Source organism: Myodes glareolus, chromosome 5, assembly GCF_982192425.1.
Source record: "Myodes glareolus chromosome 5, mMyoGla1.1, whole genome shotgun sequence".
NCBI lineage: Eukaryota > Metazoa > Chordata > Mammalia > Rodentia > Cricetidae > Myodes > Myodes glareolus.
The window spans coordinates 89906064-89922208 of record NC_142030.1 but is presented as its reverse complement, the minus strand read 5'-3'; the positions used below and the strand labels follow the sequence as shown (position 1 = coordinate 89922208).

Sequence of the window (16145 nt, the reverse complement as noted above, 5' to 3'; positions counted from 1 at the left end):
TAAATAAATTACACTTCCATTTATTCCTAAATCGCGGGATACACCATGCCTGCTTAAGAGTGAGACAGGTTCACCTAATTTAAAGAGCCTCTGTATCGCAGGGGAAACTTGAAACCTCTACAGTCCCGGGCATCCTTGTCCCCTCACCCAGAGGCTGCCATTCTAGGCTAACCTTGGCCTTGCCTTCCTTTTTTTATTTGGCATACCACCCATGGATGCACTTTGAAAATTGAGGTGAGGCTTCCTGTGACTCTGGGTTTGAATTTCAAGGACAAAGTGATGCCCGTGTTTCTGTGATTCGCCCTTTGGTCTGTGAGATCGGCTGGGGCATCCCATCATCATCAGTCAGGCTTCTGCTTCAGAACTAGGCAACCGCTCCAGTGGCTTATCCTCCCCTTGTTCAAAGACAGCTAAGAGATGCGTCCACAGAGTCTCATCCACGCCTCCTGGGAGTCCAGCGGTGGAGTCTCATCCACGTCTCCTGGGAGTCCAGAGGTGGAGTCTCATCCACGTCTCCTGGGAGTCCAGAGGTGGAGTCTCATCCACGTCTCCTGGGAGTCCACAGAGCGTCTCATCCACGTCTCCTGGGAGTCCAGAGGTGGATGCCCAGAGCCACCCGCTAGGCACATGGTCGTTGCCACCAATGCCCTGTCTCATTTTCCAGTCATTGCTCTGATCCACACTCCCACCCACAGTGAAAATTTTGGCTGTTCCCCCTCCTTCCCGACACATGGTACTTTCTGGCTTTCAAATTATTACCAATCTTAACATCTTCTTGAATAAATGAATCAGGGACTGGGAATTCAGCTGAACCTGCTCCATTTTCCACTCTCTGTCCCTTTTTGAAGAGTCTGGGAAATTCAAGTCTGTTTGTCTTATCCTCAAGGGTGGGAGTTCTCAGTAGGCCTGGGGATTAGTAAAAACAGAGGCTTCCCAGCCTTGCCAGAGAAACAGGAAGAGGTCCCTGTTTGAATGCTCCCTCTAACACTCCTCTCTAATTGTCACTAATGGCGTTAAGACGTGGGGCCTTTAAAGAAGTGATTAGGCCATGGGACACTTCCCTCGTAAGTTAATTAATGTCATTATTAAGGAGTGGGTTATTTATCTCCAGAGAGGGAGCAGGATAAAAGGCGTGATTTAGTCCGTGTTCCTGTCTGGCTTACCCATTCTCTGTATTCCGACTCAGCCCAAAACTCTTCACTGGATACGGAGGGGCATGTTCTTAGACTCGTCAGCCTCTGGGGCCGTGAGGAAAGGCCCCCTGTGTTGTTTATAATTTACAGAGCTTTTGGTTCGGTGCTGCAGTGGCTGAAGACCGCCCGAGAGAGCCCTCTTTCCTAGGAATCACACTGGAGCACCTGCCTCTGGCCAGCCTCACCTTGGGCATCTCAGTTCTTGCCTCTCCAGAGTCCATGGATTGGGGGGAGTCCCTTAGCATCCCACAGTCCCAGTGAGAGTCCCCAGAGACTGGGGGACCAAGGCAGAGTGAATAGGTAAAAGTGGGAGGACTCACAAGGAGGGCTGGTTCAAGTGTTCTTAATTCCAGGCTCCACTCCATGGACACGCGGGCCCAAGGGGGCCCTGAGGAAACCAGACCCATGGAACTGACTTGATCTCCTTTTCCAGATGGCCAGTCTCTTTACCTAAGCCCAGCGATGTCCCAGTTTACCTACCTATGCCCTCCCCGTCTGGGCACTGACACCCTGGCTGTGAGGTCTAGCTGGGGTGATGGCGAGGTAGCATGTTCCTCAAGGGGCCCTTGTGGTTCCTCCCCCAGAGCTATTCCTGGCCTGGGAGCTCCCTGCCCCCCTGTCCCCCTGCCTGACCTGACCCCACAGCTGGGAATGGTTTGCTAGGGGTGGGGCAGACCCTGCCTATATAAGCCTGGACCTAGGTCTCTCAGGCATTCTGGAAGCTCAGACCTGCAGCTGACCCACCAAACACTCCAGCGTGACCCCCTCCCCAGCCAGCTCAGAAATGACAGGAGAAGACAGCTCTGAGACTTCTGTCTCGAGTCCAAGCGAGACAGCACCTGAGCCTGCCAAGGTGCCCACCATGGAGTCTTCTGGAGAGGTGGTAGCATCAGAGTCCACGGGGCAAGAGCAGGCTCCAGAGCCACAGAAGCCTGACTCTCAGGCACTGGACCCCGAAGCCCCTGAAGCTTCTGCCATGCCCGCAACCGCTAAGCCTGAACCTCCAAGTGAAGGTGACTAGAGGCGGGGGCAGGTGGAGAAGGGAGGCAGGTGTGCAGGGAGGGGCTCCGCATCTCACCCTCGTTTCCCCCTCTCTCAGATGTCCCCAGTGCCCCACTGCAGCTGACCTTGGAGGATGTGAGCCAGAGCTCCCTGACTGTGAGCTGGGAGCCCCCCGAGAAGCTGGGGAAGCTGGGGCTTCAAGGCTATGTATTGGAGCTCTGTCGAGAGGGAGGTGAGAATCAGGCTTAGTCCTGCTTCTGTTCAGCTGAGCAGCGCTAATACAGCAGGGACAGGGACAGTCCAGGGAGCTAGGAAGGGAGAAGGTGTGAGCAGTGTCCTTAACTGCCTGGCTACCACCTCCTGCTCCAGAGGGACCTCGGCAGGAAGAGATGCTCAGTGACCTCAGGAGACCTTCTGTCCTCCAGCTCCAAGGAGCCTCTGAGGAATAGAGGGGTGGGGCATTGATCTAATGAGAAGGGAAGGAGGTACTAAATCTCAGAGGACTTTTTTGGGGGGGAATTAACGCAGGAGGCATAAAGTGGGGGCAATACAGAAGAGGGGACCCTAAAATGAGAGGTATGTGGAGAGCTAGGGAAAGCAGATCCTGACAGCCATATTTGGCCTGGCTTCTGTCTCTGCCCCTACCTTGCTTTGTGTGACTTAGTGAACATGCCCAACCTTCTCTGGCCTTCTGCATCCCCACCTCTGGCCAGCATCCCAGAGCTCTAACACCACCTGGCTTTGATGTTACTTGATGCTACAAAAGCAGGGGAGGGGGCAAGAGAGACTACAGCCCGAGTAAGGTCAGCTTCTGTCCATCACCCTTGAGAAGAAATGCCCCATGAGAAGGATGCCCCTGCTACATCACTAAGACCCAGACATTCTCCCCTGCCCTCAGCCTCAGAATGGGTGCCTGTGAATCCCCGGCCCGCGATGGTGACCCAGCAGACGGTTCGAAACCTGGCCCTGGGAGACAAGTTCTTCCTGCGTGTGACTGCAGTTAGCTCCGCGGGGGCGGGCCCCGCGGCTGTGCTGGACCATCCTGTCCACATCCAAGAGATCATTGGTAAAGCCCCTTCCTGCTTCTTACTCACAGAGTGGATGTCATGGGGAAACTGAGGCCAAGGTCAATAGGACCCAGGCAGCCATTTCCCCCGTCTTACACACACATGCACAAGTCACATGCTAACGTGTCTTGCCTTGTGAAAGATTCAGGTTCTTCAGTAGCAAGAAGGAAGTCCAAGAAGTCACTTCCCTGAGTGGTCCAGCACCCCCGCCACCACCACTGCCATCAGGGAGCAGCTCCTTGCTGCCCAGAGTTGACGTGCAGGCTCCCAACACTAGAAGCCATCCATTCTCACTTTTACCTAATCTTAATCTCTGACGTCATAGAAGCTGCCTTTCTATTTCCTCGGGAAGACCCTCCATGTCCCCTGCTGTACCCTGACCCTCAGCAGGGAGAGGAGTCTGTGCAAAGGGTCTGTGAAGGCTTTTCCATCCCCAAAGGGCAGTGTCGCTGTGAGGACCTCGAGGCCAGCTGCTGTCCCTGTTGCTAATATTTCTATTTGCAGGGTGCGTTAGCCTTAGTCCTCTGACTCCCCTCCCAAAGCTGCTCAGATTTCAGACTGTTAATGACGGTGAGTCATTTGGTCTGATCTCAGGTCTCTGGGGACAGTGCAGGGCCCCAGGGTGAAGAGAGACACGGGCAAACAGGTGATCTGAGACCTTCTCCATCTTCCTTCTTGTTCTTTGAGGGATGGATGGAGGCTGGAGACAGAGCCTACATTTCCAGACAAGGTATCTGGGAAGAGAGGTATCTCAGCCACAGGAGGGCTCAAATGTAGATTTGAGGAAATACACTGCTTTAAGGTCTAAAGACATAGACGACCAGAACCCAGACTGTCACAGCTGAGTCAAACCAGGAAGATCCCAAAGGGCCCAGAGACGCCCACAGAGTGACCCAGTCTTTCAGAAGTCTCTGGTCCTGGTGCCCACACAGGATCATTCGCAGCCAACAAACTGCTCAGCATCTGCTTCGGTGGCTTTCAAAAGCCAGGACCTTATCTGGGTGAGATAGCACACACCTCCCACGACCAAATCGGCAGCAGGATGCCCGCACTGACTCCAGTGTGGAGGTGCTAGGAAGTCCTTCTGGTTGGCAGAGTCCCGACCCTTCCCCAGGCCCCAGGAAGCTCAGACTCTGAGATGCCCCCGAGACCCGTGTTGAAGGAGCAAGCCAGACTCAGCTCCCACCTCTCCACCAAAATTCCTCTGGCCGAAGAGAAGGGGATTTCCTGGAGAGAACGTGGGGAGGAGGCGATGAACAAGCCAGGAACAGCCGGACCTCTCATGGGCTGGGCGGGGCAGGGTGGGGGCCTTCTCCAGGATCCTCAGCTGCTCAGCTGCCCCCCTCTGGGCCACCTGGAGCTGCCAGGCATGCCTGACCTCCTGGAGAGGTCCCTGGAGCTCTCCAAACCGTGAGGCTCCCAAGCCAAGTGCCTGCTCAGCTAATCCTTGGAGACACAGTGTTCCTTCTTCCTGTGCCCTCCTACATGCCACTGGCCAACTGTTGCCACCTGTTTACTGCTTAAGAGCCCCAGGCTCAGTCCCCACACCATCCCCCGGGGACAGGGATGGCAGCTGCTGCAGATTGCCTCGGAATGCGCGGTGGTACCTGACTAGGCCACAGTCAGGAAAGTGGTTCCTACCAAAGTAGGAGGCTGACCCAAGACTTCGGGAAGGACTTACCACCAGGCCATGAGGAGACCGAGAGGGCTGGTAGGGGAAGGAGCTGGGGCGCCTGCTCTAGCGCCTGTGCGAAGAGCCTGAGCCTCCCAGCAGACCTGGAGGCAGAGGCTTGAGCCAGTGAGGTTCCATGTTCTCAGAAAAGTCCTGGGTCCCTGGGGTGCACGATCATCAGGAAGCCTGCGCATTCAGTCCCTCTAGGCAGACAGATGTGGAACCTGCCTCCCTCCAGGGGGAGACAGAGAGCCAGCCAGGTCCATCTGGAGGTTGAGAATGCCTACGCCTCAGGGTAAATCCCAGCCTGGCAAGGCTGAAGCGCCAAAGGAGTGCCGGAGATACCAACCAGTTCACACTGTAGAGCCCCTGACCTCTTGGGAGCCTCTCGGCTCTCAGCAACCCAAGTGCCTTAAGGGATTTGGGTCCCTCAGTCTCAGCATTGAAGGCTTTGCCCTCCCAGTGAGGAGGCTGCCCAAACTCGTGGGAACATACTAAGTGGGAGCTGTCCTGTCTAGCTGTCACCCACACTTGCTTTCCCCTCCTCCTGCCTCAGAAGTCCTCACTCAATTGGGCTAAGCCCAGATATTTGTTTTTGTGCAGAAGCCCCCAAGATCCGTGTTCCCCGACACCTTCGGCAGACCTACATCCGCCGAGTAGGAGAGTCCGTTAACCTGCAAATCCCCTTCCAGGTAAACCTGCCTCACTGGTAAGGTCCTGATGCATCAGGAGAGACCTGGGAATGTTAGGATTCTGACTGGAGTCTGCCTGGGACCCATAAAGGTGGCTGCCTTCCCAGTTTTGTGTATAATTCAACTGTGAGTGAACAGATAGTCAGACCCCGGGCAGGCCACACACTAGAAGAAACAGTTCTGGGCAGCAACTGTGGGACAGCTATCGTGGGGTGGCAGTGGGGTGCGTATACCAATCTTCACTCACCCCAAGCCCATCTTTGTCAGGGGAAGCCCAAACCACAGGCCTCCTGGACCCACAATGGCCAAGCCCTAGACAGCCAGAGGGTGAATGTGCGCACCGGGGACCAGGACTCCATCCTCTTTATTCGCTCTGCTCAGCGTTCAGACTCGGGCCACTATGAACTCACTGTGCGTCTGGAAGGCTTGGAAGCCAAGGCCAACATTGACATCCTCGTGATTGGTAAAAGGGCAGAGGGGAAAGGGCTGTCTCAAAACCCTCGTCTCCCACCTTCCATCCCAGAGTGGATGGTAGGTGAGGGAAGGCTAGGGTATCGTGGCAAGTGCCAAATTGTGGGTGAGGAGACTTCATAGCGGGCCTGCTTCCGCTCACTTCCCTTCATGATCTGGTCCTGCAGAGAAGCCTGGGCCCCCGAGTAGCATCAGGCTATTGGACGTCTGGGGTTGCAATGCCGCCCTCGAGTGGACTCCACCCCAGGACACAGGCAACACGGAGCTCCTGGGCTACACGGTGCAGAAGGCGGACAAAAAGACAGGGGTGAGGCTGGCTCGGCCATAAAAGAAGTAGCTCAGACCGAAAAGACTCATCCCACTAAGGGACTCTGGATGACCAACTACCGCTGACCGACTCCCTCCATGGTCCTAGGCTACTGGGCCGCAATGGAACTATCTTATTATGCTAAATGTAGACTCTGATGCAGGCGGTTGGGGCTGAGTGCTGGGAACCCCCACGTTTAAACAGTGCCCAGGTCATGCGGCTGCAAGCCTGCCAGCCACACTCTGAGTAGTGAGGCTCCTGAGCTCCTATGAGGGACCCAGGTGTCCTTTTCCCATTTCCAAGTCCCCCAGGCCCAGTGCTGGATGGTTCAGCCACCCAAAGCTGGGACATGGGATGAGCCCCTCTGAGGTGAATTTGGGTAAGCAGGAAAGACAAGAACTGGGTACGAGCTGGAGGTCACCCAGCCGTTGTCCCCGCAGCAATGGTTCACGGTATTGGAGCGTTACCACCCCACCACCTGCACCATCTCAGACCTCATCATTGGTAACTCCTACTCCTTCCGGGTCTTCTCGGAAAACCTGTGTGGCCTCAGTGATGTGGCCACCACCACCAAGGAGCTGGCTCACATCCAGAAGGCAGGTTAGTGGTTCCGAACCTGGGCAGGAAACCTAAGCAGGACTGGTATTCCCGCATCTGTCACTACCGCTTCTTCTGTGTCCCCACACCCCTCTAGGCTTCTCCTCGGTCCCTGCTCCTTGGAACATTGGCTGCCCTTCCCCCCACTCAATAGTTCTCTGTGATATGAGTGTATGTGTGATTGCGTACACACACTGACATGGAGTGACCATAAATAACGGGTAGGGACGGACAGATTTTTGCAAACACCAAAGCAAAGCCACGCAGATGAGCAGTGCCCCGCAGGAGGCTGTGTCCTTGTTCTAAAGATGACTGTGGCTGCTGACATCACGGAAGTCACTGGGTCTCCTGCCCAGTGTCCCCAGGACCACGCTCTGAAAGGTGACGTGTACATGACGGGCAGACTGCAACCTGTAAGGACACACACCACCCCACCCCAAGACTGGCTCTGTCCCCATCAAGGCATCTGATAGTGAGGGCAAACGTGAAACTTTGGGACACCACCTTGACTCCTGCCTGTCCCAGATCCTCCCCCACAACACACACATACAGTGACCCTAAAAGTCACACTTTTAATTATTGTTCATTTTAATTACATTTATTTGTGTGTAAGTGTGTGTTCACATGCACGCACGCATGTGGACTCTAAGGACAACTTACCAGGTCTCTCCTTCTACCTTCTGGGCCCCAGGATTGAACACAGGGTGGCAAGCTTGGTGGCAAGCATCCTTACCCCCGAGCCATCTCAGTCACCCTGGAAGCCACACTTCTGAACAGCATCCCAAGCAGCACAGCCCTAAGTTTGTGTTCAGAAGAAAAGAAGCCACTCAGGCCTCAAAGACAGAAATGGAATGTGATGTTTGGTTTCTGCCGCACTGACCTGTGGCTCTGGTTTCCCCACCCACTCCTCTCTGTTCACTTTCTGACCTGCCTCAGTTCCACTCAGCTAGGCTTTCTCTGGTGCCTGTCAGTTTCCACGTGTTGACCAGGTTGAGCTCCTCAAAGCTTAGGGGTTGAGGTCAGTCTTCTGAAGCCCCCTCAACGCCTTTAACCTCAAATTCTCGCCTGAACTCAGATATCACTGCCAAACCTAAGGGGTTTATTGAGCGCGACTTCTCAGAAGCCCCGTCGTTCACCCAGCCCCTGGCTGACCACACCTCCACTCCCGGCTATAGTACACAACTCTTCTGCAGCGTCCGAGCTTCACCCAAGGTGAGGGGCCCAGGGCTGGTGGGGCGGGCAAGGGCAGCAGGGTTGAAACTGTCTCCTGAGAGCCGGTTGCAACCCACGTTCTCACTTCGTTGGGCTTCATCTGACCTTGCTTCCAGCCCAAGATCATCTGGATGAAAAACAAGATGGATATCCAGGGTGACCCCAAGTACCGCGCAGTTTCTGAGCAAGGGGTCTGCACCCTGGAGATCCGGAAGCCCAGCCCTTTTGACTCTGGGGTCTACACGTGCAAGGCCATCAACGTCCTGGGGGAGGCCTCTGTGGACTGCCGATTAGAGGTCAAAGGTGAGAGTCTGAAGGTTCCCTTAGTTCCTGGTCATAGGGGACAGGTAGATCCCTCTTTGGAGCGGGACTAGACGCAACTCAGAGTGAAAACTAGAGCAGGAGACAGGAGTAGGGGAGCGTTAAGGACAGGTTGTGTGACTTTTCAGGTGGGAAGATGTTCTAGTTGGGGATCAGGGCACTGGGGATCGAACTTCAAACCTCCCAGTTCCTGCCTGTCTTCCCCCAAGGGCTAACCTGTAGGATCTCTTTCAGCCTCTGCCACACACTGAGGAGCAACATGGCAGACTGGGACAAGGAGACAGGTGAGCAGAAGGGTCCACCCCTTCAGCTACCTCCAGTGAGCGCATGGTCGAAGAGGACACTGGGAAGGGAGAACCCACTTCCCAGGCCCAAAGTGTCACTGGGGAAGAGCTAGGCAGGAAGGGAAGGCAGCAGACAGATCTGGGTACAATTTTGCAGCTAAAGTCTACTAGCATGCATGTTCAATTTGGTAAAGACAGGGTAGGGCTGGGCCGTGCTGGTGTGGTCCGGAAGGGAAGGTACAGCGTGGGTGGTCACAGGGCAGGTCTAGCCTCGACTCTGAGTGACTACAAACGTAGATATCTTCTTTGCACCTTTTCCTCATCAGAAAAGTAGGGACCCAGCCCTTTCCCTTCCTTCTTTATTCAGTGACTCTGAGGTTCTGGAAGAACTAGGAAGTTCTAGGGCTACAGTAGGCAGAGTTTAGCCATGGGAACTGAGCCTAAGGAAAGACAGAGAAGGGTGGAGGTGACTCTCCACCTGACTCCTCTACTTCTCTTCTGGCAGCTTGGTCACACACCATGGCTCAGAAGGACATTGTCTGCCAGGTCCTGCAGGCCTGAGGATCGGGCCCTCAGGACCAAAATGTCTCTCCACGGATACCCAAGACCAAGACACCATAGGAACATGGAGAGGCCTCTGGTACCTGCAGGCCTCCCTCCCCCAGAGTTGGTGTCCAGCCAGACCCAGGAGTGGGCTTGGCAGGCCTCAGGTCAGGCCTCCTGGGTACGAGAGTGCCCCAGAGGCGCAGTGACTGGTGCCCCCTGCAGAGTTGTATGCTGGGTGAGAAGCAGTCAAATAAATGTGTGTGGTGTTACAGCATGGGGCTTCTGTGGCAGTGAATATCACGGGAAGATACTACGTCACTATGCAGGGAGACACTGTCACCACAAGGAAAATACCAACAGGAAGGGTCCTGCGATAGCACAGGACAGTTTTCAGACATGTGAACATTCCAGATTTTGCTTCCTGATTCACAATGTGCTACCCTAAATGTGTAACTATAGCAACAGACACACCACCTTGGAACCTTCCTTGTTCCATCTGCTCCCACACCCCTCTCCCAGCTTTCCCACCACCGCCACCATTGCGTCTTCTCTGCTAAGGTGATCTAGTTACCCTCTGATAGCCCTGGGGTGGTACCGGCAACACACTCTTCACAAGGGTTCACAGTCTTTTATTAGACATAGGGACCTCCTTGGGCACCAGGGACACCTCACCCACTGAGGGAAGAGCCTGGAATCAAGCCTTGGGGTCAATATTCACACTCAGAACCTGTCACCCTCCCCTGCCTGCTGTCCACACAAGGAAGAAAGCCAGGTTCAGCAGGGTGTGGATTGGTCCTGAGACCCACAAAGGCCTGCACTATCCTCGTAACACAGCTTCTGAAACCCCTAAAGACTGAACGTAACCCCCCAGGAGCATTTTGGATATTTGAATGCCAGCAAGGCAATCCTTCACACTCTCGAGAGAGTGGTCTCTGGTCTGGTCTGGCCTGCCATTCCCCACACCAGGAGTGCCCACGTCACCTGGGAGCCTCTTGGAGGCTTCCCTCATCTTCCTTCCCACTCAGGCAGAATGTTCCCAAGGGTTGTCCTTTCTGGGAATTTCTTATCCTGGGGCCCAGAAACAGAGACAGTGTCATCCAGGAGAGTCCAGGCCTGCCTCTGAAAGTTGGTGACGCTTGGAGGCCCAGAAGACAGAAAGTTACATTGGGGATACCCAGACGGTCAGGGCAAAAGTGCTCAGTGCTGCCCTCTGCTGGCTGTTTGAGGCCAGCACCTACTGGACCATGCTTACTTCCCAGTGCTTAGAGGCCCACTGGAATTTCAGGACCCTGAATAAACAAAATCCGAGAGTCGCTCCCTAGCCCCATTCTTTCTGCCTCGTTTATGTATAACCTCAGGCTTGTCGGGTAAGGACGGCGGGCATTGTAGGACCTGTATGACCAGAACACAAAATCCTTGGAGGTGGGGATAAGGTCTCCTTTCCTGCACTTTGCTATCTTTTCCTACAGAATAGGAGAGAAAGCAAAGCCAGGACATACCCACTTCTCTCCGTCCGTTCTCTGAGGGAGTCTTATCCTCACCTTGAAGTTGGTCTTAATAGCATGCCCCCTGTTTGACTGTAGGAGCCAGAATATTCTAGCCCTAGATCTCTGAACGCCTTGTAGAACAGCCAGGTATGGGCACTCAACACCTCAGGGCACCCAGTTCCCTGCCATAGCCTGACCCACCTCCAAGCTTCCTCCAGCTCCCCGCAGTACAGGGCAGCTGGATCCTTGTGGAAGGGGCCTTGCTCTGTGGCATCTCTTCAGAGCCTCCCTGGTGCCTACAGCTCACACCCCCGCTGGGGCAGCTGAGGAGGAGCAATGGGACAGTTGGAACACTGGTTGTGGGCTGGAGGGAGCAAGGTGGAGGCTAGTCATCAGCCTTCTCCTCTGGGAGGTCATCGTCAATGGGAGGCTTGGGCTGGCATCGGAAATGGTCATTCCAAATCTTCAGAAAGGTGACCCGGAACTTGTGGATGCGGAAGGCGTAGACGATGGGGTTCATGGCCGAGTTGCCGTGCGTGAGGAAGATGGCGATGTAGATGAGGATGCTGGGCTTCTGGCAGGTGGGGCAGAAGAGGGTGATGCAGTTCAGGATGTGCAGTGGCAGCCAGCTGAGGGCGAAGAGGAAGAGGATGAGCGCCAGTGACTTGGCGATCTTCAGCTCCTTCCCGTAGTACTTCTGGGGGTCACCGGAGGAGGCGGATACTTTTTTGTTGAGCTGCTTACGGATCAGGTAGAAGACCTCCAGGTAGATGAGGACCATGAGAAGCAGCGGCGGCAGCACCCAGACGAAGAAGTTGAAGTAGACCATGTACTCCATGCTGATAACCTTCTCGAACTCACACTTGATCACGGGCTCCCCCACACTCCCATTAGCTGCCCAGGCTTGCTCCACCTCACTCAGATTGTTCCAGCCGAACATGGGTGTCAGGCCGACCACAAGGGAGAGAATCCAGCAGCCTGCTATGGCCACTGCCGCCCGCCGCTGGGTCACCACTGTCTTGTACCTGGAGGGAAGGAGAACAGGGTATGAGAAGAAGCCCCGTGACTCTGCGTGGACCCCTCCCCTGAGGCTCACCCGTCGCTAGGGGCTCTAAGAGGAGGCTTCTCCACACTGAGGATCGAGTGTGTGTGAGTATGTGTGTATGTCTTAGCTCAGGGGCCTAACCTTTAGAATCTAAGGTTAGCCCAGAGTTTGTAAACTCCAGCCTCATTTCTCTTCCAGCTGAGGAAGCAAATTCTGAGTAGTCATAAAAATAATAACAGAAGCTGGACAGTGGCAGTGCACATCTTTAATTCCAGTTCTGGGGAGGCAGAGGCAGATGAATCTCTGAGTTCGAGGCCAGCCTGGTCTACAGAGCGAGTTCCAGGTCAGATAAGACTAAATAGAGAAACCCTGTCTTGAAAAAAAAGAAAGAGAAGGAAGGAAGGAAGGAAGGAAGGAAGAAAGGAAAGAAGGAAGGAAGGAGGGAGGGAAAAAAGGAGGGGGAGAGAGGGAGGGAGGGAGGCAGGGAGGGAGGGAGGGAGGGAGGGAGGGAGGGAGGGAGGGAGGGAAGAAAATAACAAAGGACCTCTTTTAAGAGTTACAAGCAAACGATCTAAGTACAGCTCACTCTTGTGCACCTTGACCTTACTGGTTTCTCACTGTTGGACTGTAACAGCCCTAGGGGTGGCCGACTGGATGGAGGTTGAAAATGGTTGAGAAGCCTTCCCAAGGCCACACAGAAGCTACCAGCACCGTCTCATGCTTCCTAACAAGCCTCCATTCTCCCAAAGAGTCAGGTGATGAACACACCAATAGGATCCCAAGAGTCCTTTCCACACCGGGCCACTCCTTTCGGTTCTGTTCTGTTTGGCTGTAAGCATTCCTGCCTCCTTGGCTTCCCATTCCCCTTTAAATCATTTTACAGGATGGTCTCAAGGACAAGCTCAGCACTGCTCAACTAATCTGAACGGATTCTCAGAGAAGAAAGCGGTGTTTGCTGAGCATCTGCTAGCACTTCCTGCTTCCTCTCATTTGCTCAGGGGAACCTGCATGGCTGCAGTTCTCAACGGGCATTCATCAGAGGCCTTCTGCCTGGGACACATGCATGGCTGCAGTTCTCAAATGGGCATTCATCAGAGACCTTCTGCTTGGGACACATGCATGGCTGCAGTTCTCAACGGGCATTCATCAGAGGTCTTCTGCCTGAGGCACATGCATGGCTGCAGTTCTCAACAGGCATTCATCAGAGGCCTTCTGCCTGAGGCACATGCATGGTTGCAGTTCTCAACGGGCATTCATCTCTGTGCTGGGAACAAGATAAACATTTCTGCCTCTACATAGCTCCAATTTGCTTATCTTTTTAAAAACATGATTTATTTATTTTTATTTGACATGCATTGGTCTTTTGCCTGCATGTATATCTATATGAGGGTGTCTGATTTCCTGGAACTGGAGTTACAGACAATTCTGAGCTGCCATGTGGGTGCTAGGAATTGAATCCCGATCCTCTGGAAGAACAACCAGTGCTCTTAACTGCTGAGCCGTCTCTACAGGCCCTGTTTATCAGATTTTATTTTTAAAGATTTGTTTTATGTGTTTAAGTGTTTTGTCTACATGTATGTGCACTGTGTGTGTGTACCTAGTAACTGAGGGGGTGAGAAGGGGGCATCCGAACCCCTAGAAATGGAGTTACAAATGGCTGTGAGCTAAAATGTTGGTGCTTGGAACTGAGCCTAGGTCCTCTGCAAAAACAACCAGTGCTCTTATCAGCAGACCCATCTCTCCAGTCCCTATGCATGTTACATTGTGTGTGTGTGTGTGTGTGTGTGTGCCCCAACGCTCCTGTGGAGGTTAGAGAAAACTTGGGGGAACCAGTTCTCTCCTTTGACTTTGTGGGTCTTGGAGATTATTGTCAGGCATGAGAGCAAGCGCCTTTCTTCATCCATTGAGCCATCTCGCTGGCCCTGTGTGGCTCTTATTTTGGATCAAGTGATGATAGCACAAAAGCCAGGAAATAAGGGCTCTCCATCGCGACGTGCCCTTCAAAGCTAAGCAGTGCCACGCGGTAGAGTTTCAACCTTTTCCTGGTCTGCAGACACATTTGGAGTGACTCACAGGAGACAAGGCTACCTATCAGCCAGAGGTGACAGCCTCTCTGGCTGCTGAGGGTTGGGGGTTCTAATACTATCCCTGGGGGCTTCCCACGTCTCTTAAGATGACACTACCCAGAAGCCAGCCATAGTGTCCTCTGCCCCGCACTCTAGTGTTGGAGAGAGTGCCAAAGGCTGGGGCCTGCACAACTCTGTGCCAAGAACTGGCAGAGTGGCTGCAGCTTGCCCAATTGTTATTTTCCAACGCAGTTCCTGAGAGGGCTGGGGTGGCCTCCTGAGCACTGGGCTGTAAAGGAGGGGCTCCAACTGTTTTCTTTTGCCCTGTGCCGGAAGAATCCTCCACTTTCTCTTTCTTAGACACAGTTCTTCTGGGCCCAAGAGGACCCACTGACACCCACCTGCTCCTGCAGACCATGGAGATGAGGAGGTAACAGGGAGAAAGCAGACACCCTCTGAAAGGCCAGCACTAGAAGGGGGCTTTGGAACCTCACATCTAATTCCTTCATTCCCACTCTAGCGCCTCTAAAGTCCTGGCTGCCCCCCACTCTATGATAGCAGGATTCTTGCATTCCCAAACTGCCGAGCAGCCCTAAATCTGGCTCATTCCCTGGCGCCTCACTCTGTCACTGCAGTAGAACCCATATTCTCCTCCCTCACATCGCAGCCAAACAGCCAGGCTGCTGGATCCTTTGTAGGCAGAAGACCTGAATGTGGGCACCGAGTCTGCAGCTTGCTAACTCAATTCCTCCTTCGGAGGGTAAGGATGATAGAGAAATTAGATCATAAATGCTCAAATATTCTGCAAATACCCTCTTAATACTCCCTAGCCTGAGCTCTCACCCCCACCAAGCACCTAGACAAACACACCTGCAACATCCCAGTGCCTCTAGGAGTTCAGCAAACATAGCCTGGGTATTATTCAAACAGCTTACCCAGGTCTGGCTCATGGACATCTCCAAGCCTCCCCATCATGGCCTTTCAGACACAGGGAAGCAAGTTCTGGGCAAGAATTTACAGGGAAAGAACAGAAAGGCAGATCACTTTATGGGTACTGCCTTGACCTTCATCTGGTGGGAGGTGGGTAGAATAAAATGAACCTCCTCCAGACCAAAGAGGGTGCAGGAAGGGTGGGTCAAGGCTTCTGTTCCATATCTCTGTGCATCAAATCTTTCCCTTATATGTTTTTTATAGTTTGTGAAACCATTTCACAGCCAGGCCTCAGGGGAACTTCAGAACCACACTGTGTGGGCGTGCAGCACGTAACAGAATGGCAGTTATATGGATTCAAATGTCTACTTGCCCAGATCTCCGACTTCTAAGCCCAAGCCTCCTTCAGGACCCAGGCTACCTGGGTCATTTAGATGCAGATGGTGGCAGATTCCAAATATCCTTCGCTTTAGCATGGGCAAAACTGGACCTGTTCAGGAAGGGTTTCACCCAAAGATGGAGGCGAACCAGGTGATCCCAAGTGCTGAGAATGGGATCTATCCCAAGCCCACACACGAACCCTGATGACAGAAGAGATAGACACCATCCAAGGTGGAAGAGAGGGGCGCCTAGAAAGGGGCCTTCTCTCCCTCCCCTTCCTGACTGCCCGAGGGTCCCGGTGGGGTTAAAGCTTTCCTGGGGCTCCTCCAGCACCAGGTCCCAGCCGACCCTGCAGGACGGGGTATCAGTTCTCATCTGTTTTTCTTGCTATTTTTACCTTGGTGGGAAAAACTAGACCCAAGACCTTGGCTGAGGTGGGGCAGCTCTCTGGGGCCAGGGGAGACACCCACCTCTCCCTATGCCTGAGAATAGGAAGTTGATGCATGAGGTGGGGTCGTGGAAAATGTCTCCCATTCTTGAGGAAGTCTCTCTAAAATCCAGACCCAAGTCCTCACCACCTCCAGAGGCTACGTTGAGGAGTACTCAGTCCCAGGCAGAACATAGAAACAGCAGGGCAACTTAAAGAGTTAATGGAGGAGACAGGCATGGTAGCCCTTGCCTATGATCCCAGCACTTAGGACCAGAAGCAGAAGCAGAAAGATGAGAAGTTCAAGGTCATTCTCAGCTACATGATAAGCAGGAGCAAAACTATCTACAGGAGACCCTGTCTCAAAAAAAAGATTTAGCAGAAGGCTTTGAACTGGGCATGGTAACTCACACCTATCCATCTGACCCTTGGAAACAGAGGCAGA

The 16145-nt window shown here is 53.7% G+C and overlaps 2 protein-coding genes across 5 annotated transcripts in view; one reads left to right on the top strand and one right to left on the bottom strand.

The window, feature by feature from the left end:
* Positions 1-1932: 1932 nt before the first annotated feature.
* Positions 1933-9635, top strand: Mybph (myosin binding protein H). The gene is made up of 11 exons (XM_048430794.3): positions 1933-2206; positions 2293-2427; positions 3094-3261; positions 5538-5626; positions 5894-6089; positions 6265-6404; positions 6845-7004; positions 8077-8213; positions 8330-8516; positions 8769-8818; positions 9324-9635. The coding sequence occupies exons 1-10, from the start codon at positions 1978-1980 to the stop codon at positions 8783-8785; spliced, it is 1458 nt and encodes a 485-aa protein (XP_048286751.3). The 5' UTR covers positions 1933-1977; the 3' UTR covers positions 8786-8818; positions 9324-9635.
* A 342-nt stretch (positions 9636-9977) lies between these two features.
* Adora1 (adenosine A1 receptor) overlaps positions 9978-16145 on the bottom strand; it is a 35378-nt gene continuing 29210 nt past the window's right edge. For all 4 annotated transcript variants that reach the window (XM_048430800.3, XM_048430798.3, XM_048430797.3 and 1 more), the window contains one exon: positions 9978-11876. In XM_048430800.3, the coding sequence (XP_048286757.1) occupies positions 11237-11876 (640 nt within the window). In that variant the 3' untranslated portion in view covers positions 9978-11236. The remainder of the gene's footprint in view (positions 11877-16145) is intronic.

Bases quoted from the DNA above. Each gene is read 5' to 3' on its own strand.
- Mybph (XM_048430794.3), top strand. From the start codon at position 1,978: ATGACAGGAGAAGACAGCTCTGAGACTTCTGTCTCGAGTCCAAGCGAG. The intron at 2,428-3,093 runs GTGAGAATCAGG...CCCTGCCCTCAG, and splicing joins GGAGCTCTGTCGAGAGGGAG to CCTCAGAATGGGTGCCTGTG. The intron at 6,405-6,844 runs GTGAGGCTGGCT...TTGTCCCCGCAG, and splicing joins AGGCGGACAAAAAGACAGGG to CAATGGTTCACGGTATTGGA.